This window comes from Pleurodeles waltl, chromosome 6 (genome assembly GCF_031143425.1).
Source record: "Pleurodeles waltl isolate 20211129_DDA chromosome 6, aPleWal1.hap1.20221129, whole genome shotgun sequence".
Lineage (NCBI taxonomy): Eukaryota > Metazoa > Chordata > Amphibia > Caudata > Salamandridae > Pleurodeles > Pleurodeles waltl.
The window spans coordinates 159,362,373-159,389,659 of NC_090445.1; the positions used below are offsets into that span (position 1 = coordinate 159,362,373).

At 44.0% G+C, this 27,287-nt stretch overlaps 1 protein-coding gene across 5 annotated transcripts in view; it reads right to left on the bottom strand.

Moving 5' to 3' along the window:
- The window catches only part of STAT3 (signal transducer and activator of transcription 3), a 408,239-nt gene that overhangs the window by 99,048 nt on the left and 281,904 nt on the right, over positions 1 to 27,287 (bottom strand). For all 5 annotated transcript variants that reach the window (XM_069237699.1, XM_069237698.1, XM_069237700.1 and 2 more), the window contains exons 13-14: positions 24,761 to 24,854; positions 23,931 to 23,978 (exon numbers count right to left, since the gene is read on the bottom strand). In XM_069237699.1, the coding sequence (XP_069093800.1) occupies positions 23,931 to 23,978; positions 24,761 to 24,854 (142 nt within the window). The remainder of the gene's footprint in view (positions 1 to 23,930; positions 23,979 to 24,760; positions 24,855 to 27,287) is intronic.

Below are 27,287 nucleotides of genomic sequence, written 5' to 3' on the forward strand. Positions count from 1 at the left end.
GCAGCAGGATCTCCTCAATGACGCAGCCTGCGTACTTAAGCTGCTCCAGGGGCTCCAGTGTGAAGGGTCTCTTATCCAGGCCACCACAGCACAGTAAACCCTGCGAAAACACCTGAGAGGACAGACGAGGAACCTGCGATTGTGTTGGCTGCATTTCTATGGACACCGGTGTCTCAGTGGACGCTTTGACGTCACAGCAGAGAGTTAGTGACAAAACATTAAGATGGCTACTAGATCAGCCTCATCAATGTGGATGTGGTATAGCGGCTAGAGCGGCCGACTTTTAAACTGGGGAACCAGGTTTGAGTCTCTGCAGTTTGATATGTTGGGGGCGCAAGCAGCGATGAGGGCGTTCGGTGCACACACCTGGCATTTGATCTCAGTCTTTGAATGCTTAGCAATTGTGACCGAGTTAACAACCTGATTTACAGCCCTATGCACAGAAACAGTGTTGGAGCAAAGCTAAGCTCAGAGCAAGAATACTCTGCAAATGAAAAGAGAAGGTACGCCAAACCAGAGCAGGAAACCAAGAAAAAAAAAGCCCCCCCCCCCCCCCCCCCCCAAAGAACAGATAAACACAACATAGCATAATGATACTATAGTTAGTCCCTGCTCTATGGGAAGGAACGAAAGAGAAAAGGAGGGACAAAGAGGCAGGACTGACCATTAGAAAGCAAGGATTTTTAAAGAACACTGAAACAGATGAATGAGAATCAGGAGGACTGGCTTTAAGCCCATAGAGATGTATACTCAAGGTCGTACGCGCAAACTAAAAACAGAGGTTAATGAGCTTTTTGTACCTCTGTAAAACAATGGTATAGTGTGCCATTCCTGGCTCCCAACAGTCTAGACGTACATGTGCAGATCTGGAGGACATTACTTGGAAATGCGGCTATGAACCCCAAAGTTAATTTACAAGTTCTAAAGTACCATTTACAGCATCAGATGTAAACAAACAAACATTTTAAAGCAAAGCTAATAATACAAAGCAAAAGCAACAGCAAAAAGCCCCCCTAAACTTCACTGCTCTCTTTCTTTCATACTCCCACATGACAACAGAATAACTACACATAGTGGATCTGGAATTACCACCAGACAGGTCGAGGAGTCTGTTTGAAAGAATCTGAAGACCCATCTCTACAAGTATTATCTCATCATGATGATGATGATGATGATGATACTACTTCCCCAGTCATGGGATAACTATATGAGAGATTAAATCCCCACATCATTTTTCACTCTTATACACTTAAATATATTCCGACACCTCTGGCCAACCTCTGTCGCACAGCTCAATTAAATACATTTTGATGTGGGAATCTGTTGTCTCACTTTTCTTACCAGGTGATGTGCTCATCGTGAGCCAAATTGTGAGTTGGAGTGCCACAGTTACTGACAGACCACTCCTGTAGAAAGCTATGCAATATTCTGGATCTCTTGACTTCTTATTCCTATATGGATATTGGACATTTTGATGCCCAAGTTGCTTCATGAGCAATTTGACTACCTAGACCTCACAACGCCGAAGGCCTTTGTTTTTTTTTTTTAACCCCCATTGGAAAGATTTCAAGCAATACTTTAAATACAAAGTTTTGCTTTGTTGCACAGTTGGCAAATACTTTAAGGCTTATTTTTATTTCGAATCATCAGAAAAAGCAAGTATCCAGAAGATTTACAAAGCAAATAATCCAGTATGGACTTCTGTAATACTCAAATATCGGGTAGGAGATCCATCCAAAACACTTCATAATGGTAGGGAGTCTAAATTCAGGTGCTATTTACTGCAGGTATTGGATTATTTGGATTTTAAACCTTGTGATATGCTTTCTTGAGTCACCTAAAGGCACAGTTTTGAAATTGTGCTATGTCTGGGTGTTGTGGAATGTCCTGATGAACATGTTACTTATCATTGGTAACGCTATTTCTGGTAAAGTCTCTATCTGGCCGCTGATTCCTCATCGTTCGAATATTATCAAGGTGTCAGACTATCCAGAAACGTTTCAGTAGTACCACTGCGTACTGCACTGTCATGCCGTATGGCTCTGCACTGATGGAGTTCTGTTACAGAAGTGATGTGTGGGGCCTACGTAGGTGCTACCCCTGCATGCTGACGTCAGCTGCCTTCAAAACTGTCCACATCTTGATGCAGAGCCACAAAACCAAATTGGAAGATTCCTAGACTTAAGATTGTATTAATGGTGAGGAATCTGCAACTAGATGGAGTCTCTAGCAGAAAGAGCATTAGAAAAGATGAGTAACATGTTCTTGTGACACAGACTTCTACGAATGGATTCAAACCATAAGGTCCTGCAGAATCCAATGGGCAAAGTGCCCTTCTCGTCGGTCTTGGCAATTAAGACAACAGTGCTTCAGCCACAAATGGAGGGACACTCACGTAGCTGCCTGGCAGAAGTCTAAGACAGGTACATTGTGTGGTAATGCAGTGGTAGCTACCTTGTCCCTAATGGAGTGGGCTTGCCAGCCTTCTAGAGGTTGCTTCTTCACCAATGCGAAGCAGATCTTAATGCAGAGCACGATCCAACTCAAGATGGCAGACTTTTTTCCAGCCTCTCCCTTATTTGCTTCTACGAACCCCACAAAGAGCCGATCATCCACTCGGTTTTCTTTGATATTAGCTAAGTAAAAGCTCAGCACTCTCTTGAAGTTCAAGAGATGAAGTTTCTTCTCCTCATTAAAGGAGTCAGGGGGTGCATGTAACACCTTAAGTGATGGTTTGGCTGACGTGGAACGGTGTTACAACTTTCAGAAGAAAGCTCTGATATGTAGAACCAGCTTAACTGGGAAGAAGGTAGTATACAGAGGATAGACATCTAACGCCTGAAGTTCACTAACCCTCCGAACTGAGGTGATGGCAACAAGGAACACAGTTTTTAGAGTGAGGAACCTCAAGGGATAACTGTGCATATGCACAAACGGAGCACACACCAGAAATGTCACTATCAAATTCAGATACTACTGGTGCATCAAAGGGTGAAGGAGAATACAGATGCTATAGCAGTTTAAAACATGTATTACAACTGGTGCTTTAAAAAGGGAGGGCTGATCAAGTAACTCAAGTAAAGGTGACAGGGCGGAACAATAATCTTTGACAGTGCCCAGAGCAAAACCTTGTTCGGCTAGAGAAAGAACAAAGAGCAGGACATCAGACAATTTCGCTTGAAGGGGTCAGAGGGTGCTGCATCAAGCTACAAACTTGTCCCAAAAATAGGAGTGTACAGTCTTTGTCGATGGACACTTGGCTGCCACAACAACATCTACAACGTCCGGGAGCAGGTCAAAGGCATTCAGCTGTCACCGTTCAATCTCCATGTATGAAGGTGGAGAGTGTGCAAAACGGAATGGAGAAGCTGACCCTGCTGCTGCAACAGTAGTTTCTCCCAACAATGCAGTCTGATCAGAGAGAAGATGAACAAGCCCAGGAGTACACTCTCCACGCCCAGGACACAGCCACTAAGATGACTTAGGCCCAGTTGGTTTCAATCTTCTTGAGAACTCTGAGCAGGAGTGATATCGGTGAAAAGACATACAGAAGTCCAGGGTGGAAAGCATCTCAGAGGGAGAGACACCTTGGAAATTCCAACATGCAAAAGTGCTAACATTGCGCATTCACAGTGGAAGTGGTCAGATCAAGCCAAGGTTCTCCCCATTGGCACAAGAGACCTTGCGCCATCTATCTCTGCGTGTAACTGGCAGTCGTGATTCGTGAGGATCCTGTGGCTGAGTTCGTCTGCTCTGGCATTCAGTAAGCCAGCCAGGTGTTTGACCACCAGGAAGATTCCTTGGTGGGCTAGCTATGTCCAGAGGTGCAATGTCTCTTGGTACAGGGTCTGTGACACCACCCCACCCTGTTTGCTGAAGTACCAAACGGTAATGGTGTTGTCCATGAGCACCTGTACTAGCCTCTCTTTGATGAATGGAGAATAGAGCCCTAATATCTCCACCTCTCTCAAATGCCCACTCCAACCCGGAAGTGATGCATTGTTTGCCAGCTCTGGGTGGGGAAGGAAGAGGGGTCTGTCACCGACAACCCAACAGTGGTCCAGTAGCCCCCACTGGAGACCCTTTGCAGTTGTCGCCACAATCTGGACATGGCACCTGGTGTGCTCAGCCAGCAGAATGCAAGAAGCCATCAGTCCCAGTAGCCTCAGGGTCACCTTCACTAAAATCCAGGACTGAGGCTCAAAGATCGGGATCATAGCCTGAATGTCCTGGACTCTCTTCCCCAGAGAAAAGGCATTTACGCTATCCGTGTCCAGAATGTTTCAGATGAAGGGGAATTTCTGGGAAGTAATCAGGTGGGACTTCAGCAAAGGGCTGGATTGGCTGATGGTAGGAGATGCCTCGGTCAAAGCCTCAAAAGGAGTGATGGAACTGCTGGGCCGGATTTGGCTAGATAGAAAGTGCCACAGAGCGAGTGGTAGCACTACTCTCTTAAACCGTTCTAGGGCTGAGTCAACCTTGTCTCCAAATAGACGGATATCATCAAAGGGCATGTCCATCTGGAAGGACTCGATGTCATCCAAGAACCCTGTGGCCACAGCCACTTATGGCATTACAAATGGAGTCAGTGGTGTCAAAGACACAACAAATCATGAACGTGGCCGCATCACAACCATCTTGGATCGCCCACAAGAGGAGAAAGAGCAGAGATGCTCTGGAACACCAAGGAGGACTTGTTCCCTCAACTCCTGAAGGGCATGGGTATAACAGCCCAATAAGCAGGAGGCATTAATGGAATATAGGACCAAACTGGCAGAGGGAAAGAGACGCTACCCAAAGGTCTCAACAAGTGTATATTTCCTATTGAGAGAAGTGGTTGGAAAGTTATTTGGGCAGGACCGGCTAGTAGAGGCCTGAGCCACAAGGATTTTCAGAGAGTGGGGCGGAGACAAATCCTGGGTCATAAGGAGCAGGGCGGTGGCGATGAACGATCTGCCGACTGACTGGTGGGCCACTGTAAAGCTTGGCCCAGGCTCCCAGAAGGGTATCTGTGAGGGCCTCATTAAAAGGCAAAAAGGTCTCATAGGTGTTCTGACCTGGTTGGAGGACATGTGTAAGAACATTTGTTGTCACCTCTGTAGTGGGGAGCCCGAAGTTCGAGGACTTTGCCCATCCTACCCATGACCATAGCATATAAAGCATGCTCTTCTGTGGCGGGCCCCAGGGAGGGGGTGGGGAGGACCACCTCTGTGAGAGGAGGCTGGCTTATCCAGGCCACACTTCAACAACCTCAGGATTGAAATGTTCATAACAGTTCACAGTCATTAGATCAAACTATAAAAAAAACAATTGTTGAACTCAAGACCCACAAAGGTTTGTTTATTTAGGGTATTATTCTAACTTGGTATGCAAAGGTATGAATTTCATATCATGGCTAAACACGCCTTTTGGTTTTGGCTGCACTGAAACAGCCAAGGCCTGAAGTTTAATAAAACAGAAAGCCTTTTTGCCATGATCTTTATAAAGAAATGCCTTATTTCAAACTACATGGCCAAAACATTTTTCCGTACCTCCAAGGAGGCTCACCAAGGAAGGTATTCTTAAAATGTTGGAAATTAAATTTAAAAACAAATGAGAAACTTACTTGTAAAAGCCTGGTTGTCCATCACAAGGAATCTGTGCTGGAAACATGAGCACTAAATACCTTCATATCTCTGAAGGATCACACTAAGCTTTCCATTCCTTAGATCTCTTGACATATTCGAATAACAGTAAATATGCCTATCATAACAAATGAGTCATTTTCTTTTATCACTGTAATCAGTACTTTACAAAAAAGGAAAGCCTGAAAAACCTTTAAAAAACATTAACTGTTCAATTGGTTTTAAGACTTTCGCATTTACAGGAAAAATAAAAGACAAATGACCAGACAGAGATTGATATCCCCCAACATAAAGAAACAGACGGAAATTGCACACTGGTTTTAAGGCTGCTGGATGACCCAGCTATCTTACAACGCTCAATTTGAGCAGTAGCTTATTTCCTAATCTTTCTCCCTATATGATTTTTCAAGCCATGGAAAAGAGAGCTGGATGTTCATAAACATCCTGCAAATATCCATATAATGAAGAACCAGAATTACAAGTAATGAAATGTTACTTCTCCAGCGTAGGTTGAATACTAAATCAAATAGCAGTAGAATGCTCACACCTTGAAAGCAATCAGAGTAAGATCAGATAGAAGAAAAAATATACAGTTGGATATTGTCATCTTAGCCAAGAGAATTTTGTAAAGATGCTTGTCGTACTTTGCGTCCATGCTAGTCTAGAGCGTAATGCTTTTCAAATTTGTGGATTTATCTCCAGATCGCTGGACATATTTCTGTAACAGACATGCAAAACAGCTGAAGCAGCTGCCTTTCTTCTTGCTGAAGGAGGTTTTGGACTTATTCAAGTAGCATAACAGAATACATGACACTTCCCATCTGGACTGGACGACAAAGAGTCAGTGCTTGCCAATCGCAAGTTTAAAGTCCTTTGCTTAACATTCCATCCTGATATTTCAATGCCTTACTCCTTTCACATTTTACATTTATTTCATTACTATTTTCTAACAGCACATCCGTATATAACATTGTTAAAATATCAAGTATGACAGTAATGCCTGTAGACAGATTTGGACATCTGTATGCAGACAGATTAATCTTTGCACGGTGTATCACTAGATAACTTAGAACACTTTGCAACCAAGCGAACTGTTATGTCTTGTACCTGTGATAGCATAAGAGCAAGCACAGTTGATTCTCTCTGCACTTTGTGAGCATTTTTAGAAAAAAATATATCGCTGGGGGGTAGACCAGATCTCCCTTGGCCTATATTTGTATGGCAGAAGGGTATTTTATATATCTATATTGCCAATGCAATATATTAAGGCCTGAATCAAAACCTTTATTTTAGGCATTTTAGGCAGTAGACTTCTCTCCCCACACATTGTCACCCTATTTATGGCAATTAAAAATGCAAAGCCACATATTTCCTATTAGCAACCTGAATGTCTTTGCCAAATCCTAGCAAAGCAATCCCAAAGGATGGCTCAATACTGTGTTGAGTCATTTCACAAACTCATGGATTATTATTCAAGAATGCCTCAAAACGAAGACATTCCCAGTGCATACCGTCTGCAACCGCATATTTACATCTTAAACATCTTGCATTATCTACTAAACCACATCCTTACATCTAGCCAGTGTGTAATAAAACATCAGAAACTACTTAAAATGGATTAGTCTGCATTTACTATTTAATGATAGTTCTTTAATCAGGTTAGAGCAGTATTTCTACTCCTCGCCTGTTTATGGTTGTTCCAGATCAGCATACCACTTTGTACAGGCCTAGCTCTGTGAATTAGCTTGTAAATTAACTATACAATTATTGATTTGGGAAGTAAGATGCAGTGGGTTGTTCATCTTTGTAACAAGTGTTAGTGATGGTAAACAAGCAATTGCAATCCAATGAGTCTTGTATTACGTCGAGTTAGAGCTATTAGCGTTGTGAACTCCTAACCGGACTTTTCAAGCCACATTAAATGGAAACAAAAAAACAAGCGCGATCGCACTGTGTAAAACACAGTTCAATTGCGCTGCGAAATAAAGAGAAAAAGTAGTCCAGAAACCATACGGAAAACATGGAGCCTTGTATGTTTCCAGTAGTTTACCAGCGCTCTCGAGGAGGGCTGTGCATACCTATCACAAATGAAAACAAATGGATTTTAAAAGGCAAGCCCACAAACCAATGAAAGTGACTGACTTAACATGGGTGTAGTTAAAATCCCACTAAAGAGAGATTAGAAGAGGGACAGAGCGCTTTGCGCTCGCCCCCTAAAAATGGGGGATTGGGTTAACCAGGAGTTGCAGACCTCATCTCACTCCTAATTCTGAAATATAGAAACATCTACTGGCAAAAAAGGAGTCCTTTCTCCCATATACTTGAAATATTTAACATTAAAATAAGGTAGACAGTGATGTAGCTACTATTTATCACCAAAAGCTGAGGATGTCCCTTGTTCCTTTAAATGAACCCCTTTCAGCCCAATGTCATGCTTTTAAATTTCCCCAATTCCTACTTTCTTTTTGGCAGTGCTCTTGCAAAATGTATTTGTACTTAAGCTCTCTCAGCCTGCAATCTACTTCTACTGATTTCATTATTTGAACAGGGGAATCATGTTAAGTACAAATTACAAAATAAAAACTAGTCAGACAGATCTGGTGTTTCTTCTATGCAGCTCTTATCACCACTGCTGATAATCAAATCATATAATTTTGTTAAAATAGCAAACAAATTAACCAAACTCACTTCCTGTGCTACTGTTATTCGAATGTCAGTTGACTCACTGAAATCTCTGTAATCATTTTTAGCTGTAAGCTATAAATCATCCAACCTTTCTTCTACGCCATACAAGTCCTATCCATTACATGACATCTGTGAAAGCTAGGTCTACTTCATTTTTCTTCTGGAAATCTTCTCCTCTGGGCATCAACAACACTAATATGCATATTCTTACTACTAAATCTGGGTCCACGTTGGAGCATTGAACGGCTTGTATCCTTCATTCAGCTTTTGCAATACTGGTTCAATTTTTTGCTTCACTCAAAGTCTCTGAATACTACTACTAATACTACTATTCCTGCAAGATGGATGGAGACACTGGTAAGATCTCTTCTAAAGAAGAAGTCAATAATCAACTCTTTCCTTTCATCAATCCGCACTCCATCCTTTTATGGCACTGAATTTATTCTACTCACAGAGATGGATCAGCTGTGGATAATTTATAACTGTCGCCTTCATATTGCTGGACCTCTCTGTAGCCTTTGACATTATTTCTCATGCAGTCAGACTTTAGTGCCTTGAAGCTCTCCTTCCTGGTATATGCTGTGCTCTATAAGCTTCTCTGGAGTTAATTGGGCTGCCCTAGTGTGTGTTGAACTATAAAATAATGAACTAACCAACTGGCATGAATCAAGTGTCAAAGAAAAGCTTTGGCAGACTTTGCTCCTCCTTGGAGCTCTGGGTCTTAGCAATTATCATTCCACCCTGAAAATCAGGGTTCAAGAAATAAATTGTTGGGTATCACATAACTATACGATTACCGTAGTTACACGGATAATAAACACTTTCAACTAACACAATGGACTAACAACCTCTGTGTTTGTTTCTCTTTTGTTTCCACAAAAGGTGACCTACCTCCTAAGATAAATGTCCCACTCTGTTGTCCATACAGTCTAGTTTGTCAATTTCAATGACAAACCATGCTGTTCTCCCTAGATCTCCAAGGTTACTTCATATTTTCACCATATAAGGACCTTTAAACAGATTCTCCATCTTATTCCACCCTGCTCTTATTTCAGTTACATGGGTTGTGATTGCCAACTGCCTCAACTACAGCCAATTTCTTTATGTTGGTCTCCCTTATTACCAATGCAGGAAACTGTAGTTGATAGACAATGTCATCTAGGCTTCTTCTCAGCCTTCCCAACTGAGCTTTCGTTACAAACCATCTTCAACAGATTTACTAGATTCTAAAAGCCAAGCAAACTAGATCAAGAGCTTGTCACAAAGCTATTTATGGATAGAGCTTAGCTTTCATAAAAAATAGGTTCAGCTTAAATGGGCTCTGTTTTACTTTGGTCCTTCTGAAGAATCGGAGGCTATGTACGGATTACTTGTAGCCAAGGCTAATCTAATACCATCTACCCAGTAGAAAAGCTATCAAAACTTTGTTGTCTGTGCAGGAGTTTTAGCAACTGGAGTCCCTTTTAGATAACTGTGTAATCTTCAAAACTTACAAAATAAAAAAAAACAGTTTCTCTTTAACATTTAAAGCCTGGAGACACCCCTTTGCAGGAGAAGTGAGACTTGGGAACAATGCACTCTACACTATTTAATATGATCATTAAAAAAGGGTGGATTCTGGGGAACACCTTAGTGTTCTGCAAGACTGTATGAAGCTCTTTACTGGTTAGAACTCTAATTACAATCACACTGAATACTGACAGTAACTATGAGAAAAACAGCTTTCCACAGCAAGTGTTGCAGATCAAATGTATACATAGGTTTCTAAAAGGGATCGGTCAGCAAAGCTAACACTATCTTCAATTCTCATGGAGGGGCAAGATGTCTTCAAGAAATATATATGATTGATACTGAGAAGCAATATGCTTTAATAGCTGCTGTGTGACTTTTTATGGATATTGTATTCTATTGACAAAGTTGGATCAGCTGGACTCCATATACATCAAAGGCAGAACATTTTTCACTTCACGGCTCATGATAACCTTGTAAATGGTCTTTTAGTGCCTTGCATGATGTTCACGCATTTCGGAGACAGATTCAGATGGCTGCCCTAGGCGAATTCAGGAGCCACGCTGTTAAGCTCAAAGATACCCTGCTGCAATGTAAAATTTTGCCTTGGGTTCTGACTCCGTATAAATGGCAATCTCATGTGTGGCTTCTCCTGTCATAGACAAGGTCCTGGAAAAGTGTGTTAACATCCCACTCTCTTCTTCATTAAGGCTAATAACATCAGATTGTGTCCCAGGGGGTTTTCATCATCTTCACGGCACAAACACTGCCTTACTTGTGGTTCTAGGCAACATCTGAAAGCTGCTCGACAAGGGTGTAAGCACTGCTCTAGTCTTACTCAATCTCGCCGCAGCCTTCGACACTACTGGACACACGTCCTTTGTAAGAGACTTGTTATTTCCATGAAAGCATTAAAAAGGCAATAAGAGGGTACAACTGTGATCTTATCAACCTTCTGCTCTAAATGAAGGCCGCTGCCTTGCAGTGTTCCATAAGGGTCTTCGCTCAGGTCAACATCTACTTGTGGCACTTGGCGAAACCAATCCAGAACTTTAAATTCCCTTTAATGTCATACACCAACACCCACATGTTAGTCTGAGCGGCAGACATATTGGCAATAACTTCCAATTTATATGCACGTCTACAGTCAGCAGCTCCTTGGAGAAGTAGGAATTCCCTGCAATTAAACAAAGACTAAACCACGCTTTTTGGCCCTCATTAGTGTCAATCAGAGCTGGGAGAACCTCCTACCCTTTTGGAGTCGGTTAAAAATCTTGGAGTATTTATAAATATGGCTCTAGCTTTAGAGAAACAAACTGAAGTCATTACAGCTTCTTGTTTTTACATGCTCTGTAAAGTTTTCTCCTTCCTGCCTAATGAGGCCCAGCATGCAGTGGTTCAAGCAATAATTTTGTCACCTAACATTATTGTAATGCTTTGCATTTGGGCCTCCTAATAAAATTCCATAGCGATTACAACTCATCCAGAATTTTGCTATCAGAATACTTCTGGCTCTCCCTCATGTCGGCTCAGTAACAGGGGGCTGGAGGGCTCTACACTGGCTACCAATTCTACTTGTTTTTGTGTACAACCTGGAGAGATTATTTTTTTTTTGTATACAAGCCAGGCCCTTTGATGCTGGAAGAACAAGTTACTTGCCTTTGGTAATGCCTTATCTAGTTGCAGATTCCTTACCTTTGAATTTCCCTCAGGCGTCAGACTAGAGGTGGAGAATTTTGTGAGCATTACTCCTCCGCGCCATCAGGTGGCGTCAATCGGCCATGCGTCTGTCATTGGGCATGATGTTGCGGTTCCTATAAAGGCACCACCCCAGCGCGCTGACTTCAGTTTCTTTTCACACCGCTGCACACCAGAAGAGCAGAATCATAAAGAAACTGACTACGGGTGCCTCAAAACTAAGGCCCTGAAAGGAGAGTCCATCCCCCTAGAAATCAGTTCGCAGAGCGGGGAGAATGTGTGGGTCGGTAACAAATCTGCAACTACATATTGTCCCTACCAGATAAGGCATTACCGAAGGTAAGTAAATTGTTCCTCTGAGAGAGACTCCTAGTTGCAGATTCCATACCTTTGGATATACACCAAAAACAATACCATTCCCGGTGCATGAACTAAGTTCATACTAGAAAGCCCTGCAGGACTGAATGGGCAAAGTTCCTGTCCCCACAGACCTGACCGTCCAGGCAGCAGTGTTTGGTAAACGTGTGCAGAGATGCCCACGTTGCCGCCTGACAGATGTCAAGGACTAGAATTCCACATGTTAAAGGAGTTGTCACAGCATTAGCTCGGGTAGAATGAGCACGCAAACCCTCAGGGAGTTGCTTCTTGGCCAGTGAGTAGCAGATCATAATACAGTGAACGACCCATCTGGAGGTTGTCTGCTTTTGCACTGGCCAAACTTTCTTCGCACCCACAGAACCGATAAAGAGTTGATCATCCACCCAGGACTCTTTTGTACGCTCAAGGTAGAATGCCAATGCTCTTTTTTGGGTCCAGGCTGTGAAGTTTCTCCTCTTCCTTAGAAGGATGTGAGGGTGCATAAAAAGTAGACAGGGTGACAAATTGGCCTACATGAAAGATCGTAACCACGTTTGGCAGAAAGGAGGCCCTAGTGCAAAGCACCACTTGGTCAGGATAGATGGAAAGGTAGGGCGGCTTAGATGACAATTCCTGTAGCTCACTCACCCTTGGGGAAGATGTAATAGCCACAAGGAAGTCTGTTTTTAAAGTGAGAAGCATAAGAGGACAATTGCAGAGAGGCTCAAAAGGAGAACACATCAGAAATGCCAAAAACAAATTCAGATCCCAATGGGGCATAATAAATGGGGGTTGAGGAAAAAGATGTGTAAGACCTTTGAGGAACCAATGCACAATAGGGGACTTAAACAAAGAAGGATGATAAGGGAAACTCAAAAATAGCAAAGAAATAACCTGTAAGAGTGTCCATACCAGAGCCCTGCTGGGCCAGCAAAAGCATGAACAGGGCTTCAGAGAGAGGGGCAGGAAAGGGGTCAACAGACTTGTCTGTGCACCTTGCTACAAATGTCTTCCGACAGGCGTATACCGTTTTGGTGGAGGGACACCTGGCTGTCAAGATTACGTTACGGACTTCAGGAGGAAGGTCAAAACCTGTCAACTGTTGCCGCTCAATCTCCAAGCAAGAAGACGGAGAGTGGAGAGGTTCGGGTGTAGAACACTCCCCTTCTGTTGCAACAGAATATCCCCCCGAAGAGGCAGTCTAATCGGCGAATCGATGGACATGCTCAGCAGCTTGGGATACCAGACTTTCCAAGCCCAATCCGGAGCCACAAGGATTACTTAAGCCTGGTTGTTCTTGATCTTCTTGAGAACTCTGGACAGAAGTGCTATGGGCAGAAAGGGGTACAGAAGGCCTGAGTTCCACTCATTACAAAAAGGGTCTCCAAGCGATTGCCGCCTTGGAAACTCCAAAGCACAAAACTGCTGACAATGTGTGTTCTCTGCAGAGGCAAACAGATCTAACCAAGGGTTTATTTTCTCCAAAACCACCTCTGGATGAAGACACCATTTGTAAACCGCTAGACATTATTCGCTGAGTTTGTCTCCTCTGGCATTTAGAAGTTCTGCCAGATGCCGAAGCACCAGGCATATGCCCTGCTGTTCCATGCACATCCAGAGGAACAGAGCCTCTTGGAAAAGGGTGCACAATCCCACCCCACCCTGCTTGTTGCAGTACCACATGGCGGTAATGTTGTCCGTGAACACCTTCACCATATTTCCCTTGAGAGAAGAAATGCTTTTAATTCTAGTTGGCTCGCACGCAGCTCCAACAGGGTGATGAGGACTCCGGATTCTGCTGGAGACCAGATGCCTCTGATCTCTCCCTCTCCCAGATAGCTGCCCCATCCCAGGAGTGATGCATCTGTCAGATCTGATCGGGAGGATAGGCTCAAACTGCACTGTGTCCATAACAGCCCCGATTAAAGGGAGCATCTGAGAGGGAGTCGGGTGTGGCTTTGGCACAATCATAGTGAACCCCAGCGAATGAAGGAGGTGTTGCCGTAGTCTGGAGTTGGAAGATGACAGCCTGGGTCGAGCCCGCATTTGTCGGGATAGAAGACTGAAACCACAAATCTGCACAGATGAGCTACAACCTTGGTGAACACCCGAGGGCACTGGTAAGGCCAAAGGGGAACATGGTGAACTGAAAGTGGTTGTGGCCTACCATCCAGTCTCCTGGGGCCAGGACAGATGGAACCTGAGCCAGAGTGAGCACCCTGAAATTCTCCTTTTAGAGGAGGAGATCGAGGGACCAAAGACTAGGATAGGGCAGAGGCCCTTGACCTTTTTGGGTAGAAAGTAGCGGGAATCGCAACCACAACCTACTTCTGGCACGGGAACACTTTATATGGCTCCCATAGCAAAGAGAACCGTAACTTCCACGCAAAGGGACAAATGGCCTTCAGTCATGCGATCGTAGGATGGTGTCATGAATGGAGAGGTAGTCTCAAAAGGGAGGGAGCAGCCCCTTCGGACTATCTACACAAACCACCTGCCTGAAATGATGGATTGCCAGTAGAGCAGGTGATGGCAAATCATGCCTCCAACAGGCCTAAGGTGGGAGAGAATCAGACTAGGAAGGCTTAGAGGCTGCTGGGGAAGGGGGGGTTAGGGAATGGGGTGGCAGACTCTTCAGGCCAATGGCCACTTGATTCACGAGGACAGTGGATCTTGCACCCAGGGCCATGCAGAGGCTGGGCAGCATGTGCAGCACAGCTGCTGACTGGGAATGGACGCTGACCTCCTCTTTGGTAGCCACGAAAGGGGTGCAAGGCAGACTGGGGAGTGGGGGTGTGGGGCCACTCTAAGGACCTGGCCATAGCCCGACAATCCTTGAAGTGCTCAAGTGCAAAGTCTGCCTTGTCTCCTAAGAGATGGATGCCATCAAAGAGCATGTCCATCAAGGTAGCTTGGATATCCCCCGAAAAGCCAGACGTCCTCAGCCAGGTGTGAAGCCTAGTGAGTTGTTCGTATCCTGTCCGCAACAGACTGTGCACTTTGCTGCGTCTCTCCCATCGGCAACAGCCTGAGAGAGTACTACCCAGGCCTCCTCCTGGACCTAGGGCAGCAGTTGCTCAACCGTGTCCCACAGTGTGTGGGAATAACAGCCCAAAAAGCATGTGGTGTTCATGGACCGCAGTGCAAGGTTGGCAGAAGAAAACATCTTTTTCTCAAGTATGCCCAACCTTTTGGAGTCCCTATCGAGGGGAGTGGACGGGAAAGTGCCCTCAGAGGTAGAGGTTTGGATAACCAAGCTCTTAGGGGTGGGGTGTTACATCAGAAAACTTGGGTCCCCTGGAGCGGGGTGATGACAGCAGGCAATTATCCTTTTCACAGAAGCACCCGTGCTGGGTTTGGACCAGGTACCCAGTAGGACATTCAAGGTCCAGGACCTCAGCTGTCTTCTTAACCACCATAGAGTAGGAAGCTCCCTTGTCTGTAGCCACGGGAGGGGAAGAAAGCATGCCAGTATCTGGCAAAGTATCCAGTCCGCTGGCTTCAACCAGGTCTGTACGCCAGTCCATAGGTTGTTCTTAATAGAGTAGGTATTCTAAAGGGTCCGGTGACCCCTCCCATTCATCCCCGTAACCTAACCCAGGCCTCGAAAAATCTACTTGCCCACTCGCTATGACGAGTCATATTTTATGAGGTCACGCTAGTTTTAGGACCTACTTGCCCCTTCTGCGAGTTGACAAAGAACAGGTGTTCTGTTCAGCCACAAAGTGAAAGAGCAATAAAGAGGCCTCTAAATCTTAATCCTGTCACATTTGCTCTGTGTTCAGAGACAGAGGTCAAAAGTCAGTTTGTCTTACAATTCATGTTCCTTCTGACTGCAGAGTTCCAGGATTTTGTCAGGTTTTCCCCAAAACACAACATTTAAATATCTAAGACAATTGTACAAACCATTTCAAAATATATTTCCGTAGTGGTGAAAGCCCATTTTTTGTACTTTTGTGTGATGAAAAAAAATATTTTAATCAAAACACTATTTGGTGATGTACAAAGAACAAATATGTTTTCTGAAATTTCACAGATTGTTAATACAGTATATAGTTTTATCAGTTAAGCTGCAATTTAGTGGGAAGGTTTTTGGACATTTCTTGGAAATTTTCTGTCTTTAAATGACAATGTGCGACCACATCATGCTTTAGTAATATATTTATTAAAAGTGAGTGTTTAAACAAAAACCTGGAAGCACTTCTGCCCTAGGTAGCACTGCTATTAGTAAACTAAGAGTCAAGTAATGGATCATGTAACCCCTATATGTGGGCTAAATTCTTTTTACACAAGGAGCAAACGTTTAGTCTATTTAATCAAACAAAGAAGTTTTTAATACAGCAGTAATGCTGAGCTCACATATTTGAAGGTATATTCATATGTGACAAAGAAGAAAACGGCAACTCTGTAAACAAAAAAATTTGCCTCGGATCACACAATTTGAGACCCATTTATGGGTCAAGTACAGTACAGTTGTCATCAAGTAGTTTGTCGAGTTACTTTGCCTGGAGGTCTAGTAATAATTTTATGATTTTTTGAGGCCTGCTAACCCATAAGAAAGGGGCTCAGAATCCGACCTAGGAGGCAAGGCTCCTGCCAGCATTGGAATCAACGCTCATCTAGTTCTGTGTCGGGGATTACACTGGGAATGGCGCTACCCATGTTGGTCCGGATCAAGAACTGGATCCTTGGGTGTCAATCGGCTGATGACAAGATCCACAGGGCTTGAAGCTGGTCTTTCTGGTTTATAGCCTCGATGCACCAGGAGTAGAACACTTGAAGAAAAACATTGACAAAAAGATGAAAAAAGCCAGTCAAAAAATGCCTGAGGGGTAGCTATCTTCAGATCAGCGCCTGCTGACAGAGAAAAGAAAAGAAGTGACGTCAGCACTCCGTGGTGGTGTCTATATAGGTAACGTAGCTTCATAGCCGGCCCGGCAATCAACGCCACCTGATAGCTCGCAGTGTTACTACTCACAAAATTCTCCAAATCCAGTTTGAGGCCTGGGGGAAATTCAAAGGTAAGGAATCCGCATCTAGAAGTCTCTGTCGAGCCTTAAGGTCTACTGGTGATTAACTACTAGACATCCCTCACATCTCTGACACCCATACAGGCAAGACCGCATTTTTTTTATTTCACTCCAAAACTCTGGAACATCCTACCTATCCGTCTTTGCTCTGAAGCTAACCACCTAAAATCTTGTTAAGGTTTAAAGATCTGGATGTTTTAATAAGTTGTGGCAGCGCTAGGAAACTCTTTTTGGGCATTGTTGCACTTTATAATGAAAATGTCACTTACCCAGTGTACATCTGTTCGTGGCATCAGTCGCTGAAGATTCACATGTTGTGCATAGCCCGCCATCTGGTGTTGGGTCGGAGTGTTACAAGTTGTTTTTCTTCGAAGAAGTCTTTCGAGTCACGGGACCGAGGGACTCCTCCTCTTTGTCTCCATTGCGCATGGGCGTCGACTCCATCTTCGATTGTTTTCCCCGCAGAGGGTGAGGTAGGAGTTGTTTGTTAGTAATAGTGCCCATGCAATGGAGTGAATAAGTATGTACCTATCTAAGATTTAATATATTTACAAATGTACAAAGTTGAAGCTAACTTCCAAACGGCTACAGGCTCCCGGGGAGGTGGGTGGGCACATGTGAATCTTCAGCGACTGATGCCACGAACAGATGTACACTGGGTAAGTGACATTTTCAGTTTGATGGCATCTGTCGCTGTAGATACACATGTTGTGCATAGACTAGTAAGCAGTTATCTCCCCAAAAGCGGTGGCTCAGCCTGTAGGAGTGGAAGTAGTCTGAAATAAGGTTCTTAGTACGGCTTGACCTACTGTGGCTTGTTGTGCTGATAGCACGTCTACACAGTAGTGCTTGGTAAATGTGTGAGGCGTAGACCATGTGGCTGCCTTACATATTTCGTGCATTGGAATATTCCCTAGGAAGGCCATGGTAGCGCCTTTCTTTCTAGTTGAGTGTGCCCTTGGTGTAATGGGCAGTTGTCTTTTTGCTTTAAGGTAGCAGATTTGGATGCACTTAACTATCCATCTGGCTATACCCTGTTTCGATATTGGGTTTCCTGCGTGAGGTTTTTGAAATGCAATAAACAGTTGTTTAGTTTTTCTGATGTGTTTAGTCCTGTCGATGTAGTACATTAGTGCTCTTTTGACGTCTAATGTATGTAGTGCCCTTTCAGCTATGGAATCTGGCTGTGGGAAGAACACTGGTAGCTCTACCGTTTGATTTAGGTGGAACAGTGAAATAACCTTTGGCAAAAATTTAGGATTGGTCCTTAGGACTACTTTATTTTTGTGTAGTTGGATAAAAGGTTCTTGTATTGTAAACGCCTGAATTTCACTTACTCTTCTTAGAGATGTGATGGCGATGAGAAATGCAACTTTCCAGGTTAGGAATTGTATTTCGCAAGAGTGCATAGGTTCAAAGGGTGGACCCATGAGTCTTGTTAAGACGATGTTGAGGTTCCATGAAGGAACGGGTGGTGTCCTTGGTGGTATAATTCTTTTGAGGCCTTCCATAAACGCTTTAATGACAGGTATCCTAAATAGTGAAGTTGAATGGGTAATCTGCAGGTATGCAGATTTTGCTGCTAGGTGTATTTTAATGGAAGAGAAGGCCAGGTTTGATTTTTGTAAGTGTAGTAAGTAACCCACTACATCTTTTGGAGATGCGTGTAATGGTTGAATTTGATTCTGATGGCAGTAGCAAACAAACCTTTTCTATTTGCTTGCATAGCAGTGTCTAGTGGATGGTCTTCTGGCTTGCTTTATGACTTCCATACATTCTTGTGTGAGGTTTAAGTGTCCGAATTCTAGGATTTCAGGAGCCAGATTGCTAGATTCAGCGATGCTGGGTTTGGATGCCTGATCTGTTGTTTGTGTTGCGTTAACAGATCTGGCCTGTTGGGCAACTTGACGTGGGGTACTACTGATAGGTCTAGCAGTGTTGTGTACCATGGTTGCCTTGCCCACGTTGGTGCTATCAGTATGAGTTTGAGTCTGTTTTGACTCAATTTGTTTACTAGATATGGAAGGAGAGGGAGAGGGGGAAAAGCGTACGCAAATATCCCTGACCAGTTCATCCATAGGGCATTGCCTTGAGACTGCCTGTGTGGGTATCTGGATGCGAAGTTTTGGAATTTTGCGTTCTCCTTTGTTGCAAATAAGTCTATTTGAGGTGTTCCCCAACGTTTGAAGTAAGTGTTTAGAATTTGGGGGTGAATTTCCCACTCGTGGACCTGTTGGTGATCTCGAGAGAGATTGTCTGCAAGTTGATTCTGGATCCCTGGAATAAACTGTGCTATTAGGCGAATGTGGTTGTGAATTGCCCATTGCCATATTTTTTGTGCCAGCAGGCACAGCTGTGTCGAGTGTGTCCCCCCCTGTTTGTTTAGATAATACATTGTTGTCATGTTGTCCGTTTTGACAAGAATGTATTTGTGAGTTATGATTGGTTGAAATGCTTGGAAAACTGCTAGTAGTTCGAGGTGATTTATATGCAGCTCTCTTTGATGTACGTCCCATTGTCCTTGTATGCTGTGGTGATTGAGGTGTGCTCCCCACCCTGTCATGGAAGCATCTGTTGTTATCACGTATTGTGGCACTGGGTCTTGGAAAGGCCGCCCTTTGTTTAAGTTTATGCTGTTCCACCATAGAAGCGAGAGGTATGTTAGGCGGTCTATCAACACCAGATCTAGAAGCTGACCCTGTGCTTGAGACCATTGTGATGCTAGGCACTGTTGTAAGGGCCGCATGTGCAACCTTGCGTGTGGGACAATGGCTATGCATGAGGACATCATGCCTAGTAGTTGTAATATCATCTTCGCCTGTATTTTTTGTGTTGGGTACATGCGTTGTATAATCTTTTGGAAATTTTGAACCCTTTGTGGACTTGGAGTGGCTATTCCCTTTGTTGTATCTATTGTGGCTCCTAGGTATTGTTGTACCTTGCACGGCAGAATGTGTGATTTTGCTTAGTTGATGGTGAAACCGAGTTTGTAGAGGGTTTGTATGACCTGATCTGTGTGGTGTGAGCACCTTGTCAGTGAGTCGGTCTTGATTAGCCAGTCGTCTAGATACGGGAATACGTGTATTTGCTGCCTTCTGATGTGTGCAGCCACTACTGCTAGGCACTTTGTGAAGACTCTTGGTGCAGTTGTTAAACCGAAGGGCAATACTTTGAATTGGTAATGTATTCCTTTGAATACGAACCTTAGGTATTTCCTGTGCGACGGATGTATTGGTATGTGGAAATACGCGTCTTTGAGATCTAAGGCTGTCATGTAATCTTGTTGCTTTAGCAATGGAAACACTTCCTGTAGCGTGACCATGTGAAAGTGTTCTGATTTGATGTATGTGTTTAGTGTTCTGAGGTCTAGGATTGTCTCAGTGTTTTGTCCTTCTTTGGTATTAGAAAGTACAGTGAGTAAACCCCTGTATTTGTTTGTGTATCTGGTACCAGTTCTATTGCGTTCTTTTGCAGTAATGCTTGAACTTCTATTTCTAGGAGGTCCGAATGTTGTTTTGATATATTTTGTGCCTTTGGTGGTATGTTTGGAGGGATTTGTAGAAATTCTATGCAATAACCATGTTGGATAATTGCCAAGACCCAAGTGTCTGTTGTTATGTTTTCCCTCTCTTGGTAATACTGACTTATTCTTCCCCCCACTGGTGTTGTGTGGAGGGGATGAGTGACGTGTGAGTCACTGTTTGTTTGTAGGTGTTTTGGGGCCTTGAAATTTTCCCCTGCTTCTAGGGAATTGTCCCCCTCTGTATTGGCCCCGAAAACCTCCCCTTTGGTACTGTCCCTGGTAGGTGGACGGTGTTGACTGTGAGGTACTGGGTTGTGTGGATTGACCCCGAAACCCCCCCTCTAAAGGTTGTCTTGCGGAAGGTGTTGAAAGTGCCTCTGCTCTGCGGGGAGTAGAGTGCACCCATGGCTTTTGCAGTGTCAGTGTCCTTTTTTAGCTTCTCAATTGCCGTGTCCACTTCAGGTCCGAACAATTGTTGCTCATTGAATGGCATATTGAGCACCGCCTGCTGTATCTCTGGTTTAAAACCAGATGTTCGTAGTCACGCGTGCCTTCGGATGGTTACTGCCGTGTTAACCGTTCTTGCTGCTGTGTCCGCTGCGTCCATAGAGGAGCGTATCTGGTTATTGGAGATGTTTTGGCCCTCCTCAACCACTTGTTTCGCCCTCTTTTGTAGTTCTGTGGGTAGATGCTCAATGAGGTGTTGCATCTCATCCCAGTGGGCTCTGTCATATCGCGCTAGGAGCGCTTGAGAGTTTGCGATGCGCCACTGGTTTACAGCCTGTACTGCGACCCTTTTACCGGCTGCATCAAACTTTCGGCTCTCCTTATCTGGGGAGGTGCATCGCCCGATGTGTGGGAGTTTGCTCTCTTGCGAGCCGCCCCTACCACAACCGAATCTGGTGGCAGTTGTGAGGTGATGAAAGCTGGGTCTGAGGGAGGTGCTTTATATTTTTTTTCTACCCTCGGTGTTATTGCCCTACTTTTGACAGGCTCTTTGAATATGTCCTTTGCGTGCCTTAGCATTCCTGGGAGCATAGGCAGGCTTTGGTAGGTGCTATGTGTGGAAGAGAGGGTGTTGAAGAGGAAGTCATCTTCGACAGGCTCCGAGTGTAGAGACACGTTGTGGAACTCTGCTGCTCTAGCCACCACTTGTGAATATGCTGTGCTGTCTTCTGGTGGTGAGGGCTTTGTAGGATACGCCTCAGGACTGTTGTCCGACACTGGGGCGTCGTATAAGTCCAAAGCATCTTGGTCCTGGTCACCTTGGCTTAAGGTGGTGTGAGCCGGTGAATGTGACGGAGTCTGTGCTGGTGAAATGGTAGCCACAGGTGGAGGAGAGGGTGGCGGAGTTACCTTCTTCACCAGTTTTGTTTGTGGTGTTTGTTCTTGTTGGAACTCCAGTCTCCTTTGGCACCAAAACCATGTCCACGCTCTTTTTCGGCTCCGAGGCGACTTTCCTCTTTTTCGGAGCCGGCCCCTCTCGGCGTCGATCCTCCTCGGTGCCGCTGTCTCTGCGTCGAGCAGCTTCGGCTCCGCTATCTCGGCGTCGATCTTTGCCGGCAGCACTATCTCGGTCCCGAGATGGCTGGGTGCCTGTGTCTCGACCCGAGTCGGACGATCTCGGCACTATTTCGGCCTTCTTTGGTGCCGATGGTCGGTCACCGAGTTTATGGGTTGAGCCATGGCCTGACGGCAGTGGCGTCCCCTGGGCCTTGTTAGTTTTCTTATGTGCTATCTTCGACGTCTTACTCACTGTTTCATGGTCGTCGAATTCGTCAGAGTCCGATTCATGGATCGAGAAGGCTTCTACTTCTTCTTGTTCCTCGAAACCTTGGTGTCCTGTCGGCGTGGACGCCATTTGCAGTCTTCTGGCTCGGCGGTCACGGAGCGTTTTTCGGGACCGGAACGCACGACAGGCCTCACAAGTTTCTTCCCTGTGCTCGGGCGACAGGCACAGGTTACAGACCGAATGTTGGTCTGTATATGGGTATTTGTTGTGGCATTTAGGACAGAAACGGAACGGGGTCCGTTCCATCAGCGTCGATGTCACACGCGGTCGGGCCGACCAGGCCCCGACAGGGGATCGAAAACTACCCCGAAGGGCAACGGAGATGTTATCGTATCGATGCGATGTCGATGCTATCTAACCCGATCCCGAACGCAACAATACCGACGTAATTTTCCGATTTTGAGCTAACTTTCCGTTCCGAAACCCAGAGCGAAAGGAACACGTCCGAACCCGATGGCGGAAAGAAAACAATCGAAGATGGAGTCGACGCCCATGCGCAATGGAGACAAAGAGGAGGAGTCCCTCGGTCCCGTGACTCGAAAGACTTCTTCGAAGAAAAACAACTTGTAACACTGCGACCCAACACCAGATGGCGGGCTATGCACAACATGTGTATCTACAGCGACAGATGCCATCGAACATATGCTTCTTCATCATTAATCTTTGATAGATGAAGTAGATTGGTGAATCACCACTATCTTCCCATCTGGGACAAATTGCATCTCTCTTTGTTCTGCTCCATTTTGCTTTAATTTGATTATCAACTTCAGTAGACGTAGTGGAAAGGAGGCGTACAGGAATGCTTTCAACCAACTGACGAGATTAAAAAGGAATTCTCCAGCATTACTATTTCCTCAAATCGAGATGCAAAGTCTTAGCACATTGCATTTTCAGCCACTGCAAAGATTATTATTTGCAGATGTCCCCAGATATAGCTCAAAACATTGTTGTTGAGAACCCATTCATGCTCCCAGTGTTTAATTGGTGAAGGTGGCTGTCTGCGATGTGCACTCATTTATTTTTGGTACTGGGGCTTACTTTTTTTCCATCAGACTTTAAGCAACAGAGAAAAGGTAGTGGAGAAAGTATGAGTATCATCCAGAGCCATGAGGACTGCGCTTTCTTGGAAAGTGTTCTTACCCTTGTTTCCACCTGGGAGTTACCATCAGCTATGTATCCAAGGAAATTATCTTTTGCGGTCTTTGCAAAGAATCGCTCTTCGGTGCTTGTTCAGTTCAATCCCCTGGTTGTTCGTAGGAGTGGGAGAACCCTTCCCAGCACTCAAATAGTACACACACACACACTACACACACACTACACACACACTACACACTACACACTACACACCACACACTACACACACACACACACACACACACACACACACACACACACACACACACACACACACACAACCACCCCCCATTCTCTTCTCAGAACCAGTCTTAGCTCTGACACACTTCCTTCCCTTCTAGGTTTTCACTTCCTGAGCAGGGGAAATAGTAATAGTTCAAGAAGAATGAGCGGTCTCTCCATCTCATAACTCAGATTTTTGTCCTGCACCCTTTGAGGGACATGATTGTGACAATAACATAAACGGTTTGAGATTTTCTAAATGCGGCTATCTTGGCAATTACAATTACATTTAAGTTAATGACAAAATAAATCTGTGTTTTCCAGTGTAAATCAACTCTAAACCCACACTGACTTACATCACAGTTGGCTCTGCCTCCATTGCCACATCTCTGCTCTCGCAAGGTCTATAAAAACAAAGAAGAAAAATTCTGTCTTGAGACTTAAAAGTGGACATAAAACAGAAGGTCATTTGTAACCGAAAAGGAAATAAACTGCACCTTAGAGAAAGGCTCGGACACGAAAAGGGAAAATACAATAAAATGTAACAAGGACTAGAGGTCTAGGTACGAACATACATCAGTAGCCAAAAATGAAGAGCAATGAACATGTGATCCATGAATTAACTATTGGTCGGTAAAGGCATGTAAAATAGCAAACATGGACAACTAATACAGAAGCATACAATTGATTTAATAGGCAAGCATGATTTATAAAAATGTATGCACACCCAAAATCAGATGATTTAGCTGGTCATAACATAAGAGCTACAACGCACACACCCCAAGAAAAAACAGTCAGACAGATGGGAGACATAACCGCAAACCTCGCCTAGTTGCATGTGATGCGCACCGTGTGGGGCAGAATACAGTAAAAATACGCTGGGAGCAAACTACCACTTAGGAAAAAATAAGCATGCAGTGAAAACAAGCAACATGGAGTAAAGTCACTCACACAGTACCGTTAGTTACATTCCATTAAACTCAAATTACATAAAACTTGTTAATATAAACTGAAAACTAGGCTTCCAAGAAATCCTGGAATCGTTTACGGTAGACTGGTGTCCTTACAAGAAGAAAGCAATGTGGCGAGCTAACAAGAATGTAATGCAGCAAGCGCACAATATAGAGCTGCCTGCTCATTACAGGAGCTTAACAGACCTCTGGCGTGGCCTGCTCTAGATACCCACCAGATGTTTGAATTCTGCAGACAGACTGCCATTGTTGGACTCTTCCATGTTCATGACCTTCGTGTTGGTTCCCAGAATATTAAACTTTCTAGACCTGTATATTTAAAAGGAGATAAGGAAATATATTGGGGGACTGCCTGCAAAAGAGTACATTTCTGCAAAACAGACCTGTTCCATAGTTTGTAAATCGGTTCCTATTTAGAAACCAAGCAAGTTCCTTCAACAGAGGCATTTTGTTTTTTCAACAAACGCTATTAGATGTTTAATTCTTACATCTGCTGAAACAGTGTGAAAACAGCCTGCACTCTATGCAATCATCACAGTAAGATGACAGTTATGGAACAGCTCTACTCCATAATGACAAAAGGGATGAAACATTAATGTGTGAAACCAAGTTAAAAAAGACAGCAGACAAGATGTTGCAATCAAGAGACTGTCACCAACAGTTCCGACCACAAATTCCCACCTCTTTCTTATCTATTACCACTCTGTAAAAATCACATCTAAAGGGGACACGTCATAAGCCCAACATTAGAAACTTGTGATATTTAAAAAAAATGTAAAATCTGACTGACTGCGCTGCTTAAGGTAAACCAGCACTGTGTAATCCTATGAAAAATTTGACCACACAGTTACTCAGATTGGGACACTAAATGTATTATTTCCCATCTAAAAAAAGCTCATTACCACATCCATCTAATGGGGGGGTCACTAAAGCAATCACTATTCACAAGAGCAGAGGATCTGCATCAGATATGGACACTAAGAAATGTACTGAAGATGAGGAGTTAAGCATTTTCTTTTATATTTCTGCTCATCGTTTCTCCTCTAAGGGCAAGACTGTTTGTAATAAATTGTAAACAAAGGGAGATTGCTGCATATATATATATATATATATATATATATATATATATATATATATATATATATATATATATATATATATAAATATATATATATATATAAATAAATATAAATATATAAATATATATAATTATATATATCCCCCCCGTGGGTAGTTATAGTTAGCTCAGCATTTCCATAAGAAATGTTTTTTTGTTTTATTGTTTTGTTAATAACTTTAGCACCGTTTGATAAAACCTTCAAGAAACGCTCTTTGTTTTTTTTTGTTTTTTAAAGTTTGTGAATGCAAGGTGATCCGTCCAGCGGGGACAGACAAAAAAAGGTGGGTCCCAAAACGTGAAATCCCCATAACTTTCTATAGACATTCGTATTTTTTTTTATTATGACAACACTGCAGCAAAACCTGCTGAACAGCATTATTCCGAATTTGGCAGGAAGCAAGATCGTGGTCCAGAAAGTTTGCTTTTTGTGATTTGCTGTAAATCCATTCAATAGTTTGAGTAATTAGCATTAAAAAATATTTGTATATCTGGACGGTTGGGTTGAAGTGGGTCGCGCGAGTCCCTCAAAGGACAAGTTACTTACCTTCGGTAACACCTTATCTGGTAGAGCCAATATCTAGTTGTAGATTCCTTACCTTAGAATTCACTCCAGGCGTCAGTCTGGATCCAGAGAATTTTCTAGAGCAGTACTCCTGCTCACCTCTAGGTGGCGTTCATCAGCTCAAAGTCAGTCTGCAACGTCATCCGCGACGCCGTGGGTCCTTTATAGGCGCCAACCCCATTGCGCTGATGTCAATTTCTTTTCACAACTTTTCAAGCCAGAAGAGCAGAGCCATAAAGAACACTGACCACTGGTGCATCAAAACTAAAGCCCTGAGAGCGGATTCCCTGCCCCTAGAAATCAGTTCTCAAAACAGGGATGAAAGGTGGGTGGGTAAGGAATCTGCAACTAGATATTGTATCTACCAGATGAGGCGTTACCGAAGGTAAGTAACTTGTCCATCTGATAGAGACGTCTAATTGCAGATTCCTTACCTTAGAATAGATACCCAAGCAACACCATCCCCGGAGGTGGGTCTGCGAACTAAGTTCATAATAGAAAGTCCCGCAGGACCAAATGGGCAAAGTGCCCATCCCCACAGACCTGACTGTCCAGGCTGTAGTGTTTAGTAAATGTGTGCAGAGATGCCCATGCTTCCGCAGGACAGATGTCAAGGACTAGAAGTCCAAATACTAATGCAGTGGTTGCAGCTTTAAATCGGGTAGAATGATCACACAAACCCTCAAGGGGTTGCTTCTTGGACAGCGTGTAGCAGATTTTAATGCAGAGATCGACCCATCTGGAGATCGTCTGCTTTTGCACTGCCCAACCTTTCTTGGCACCCACATAACTGACAAAGAGTTGATCATCCACCTGGAACTGTTTTGTATGATCAAGGTAGAATGCCAATGCTCTTTTTTGGGTCCAGAAGGTAGAGTTACTCCCCTTCCTTAGAAGGATGTGGGGGGGTGTAGAAAGTAGGCAAGGTGATGGATTTCTAATACGATCTCAGTCCATTGATGGGCATGCTCAGTAGCTTGGGATACCAGACTCTTCGTGCCCCATCCGGAGCCACAAGAATGACTTGGGCCCGGTCATTCTAGATCTTCTTGAGAACTCT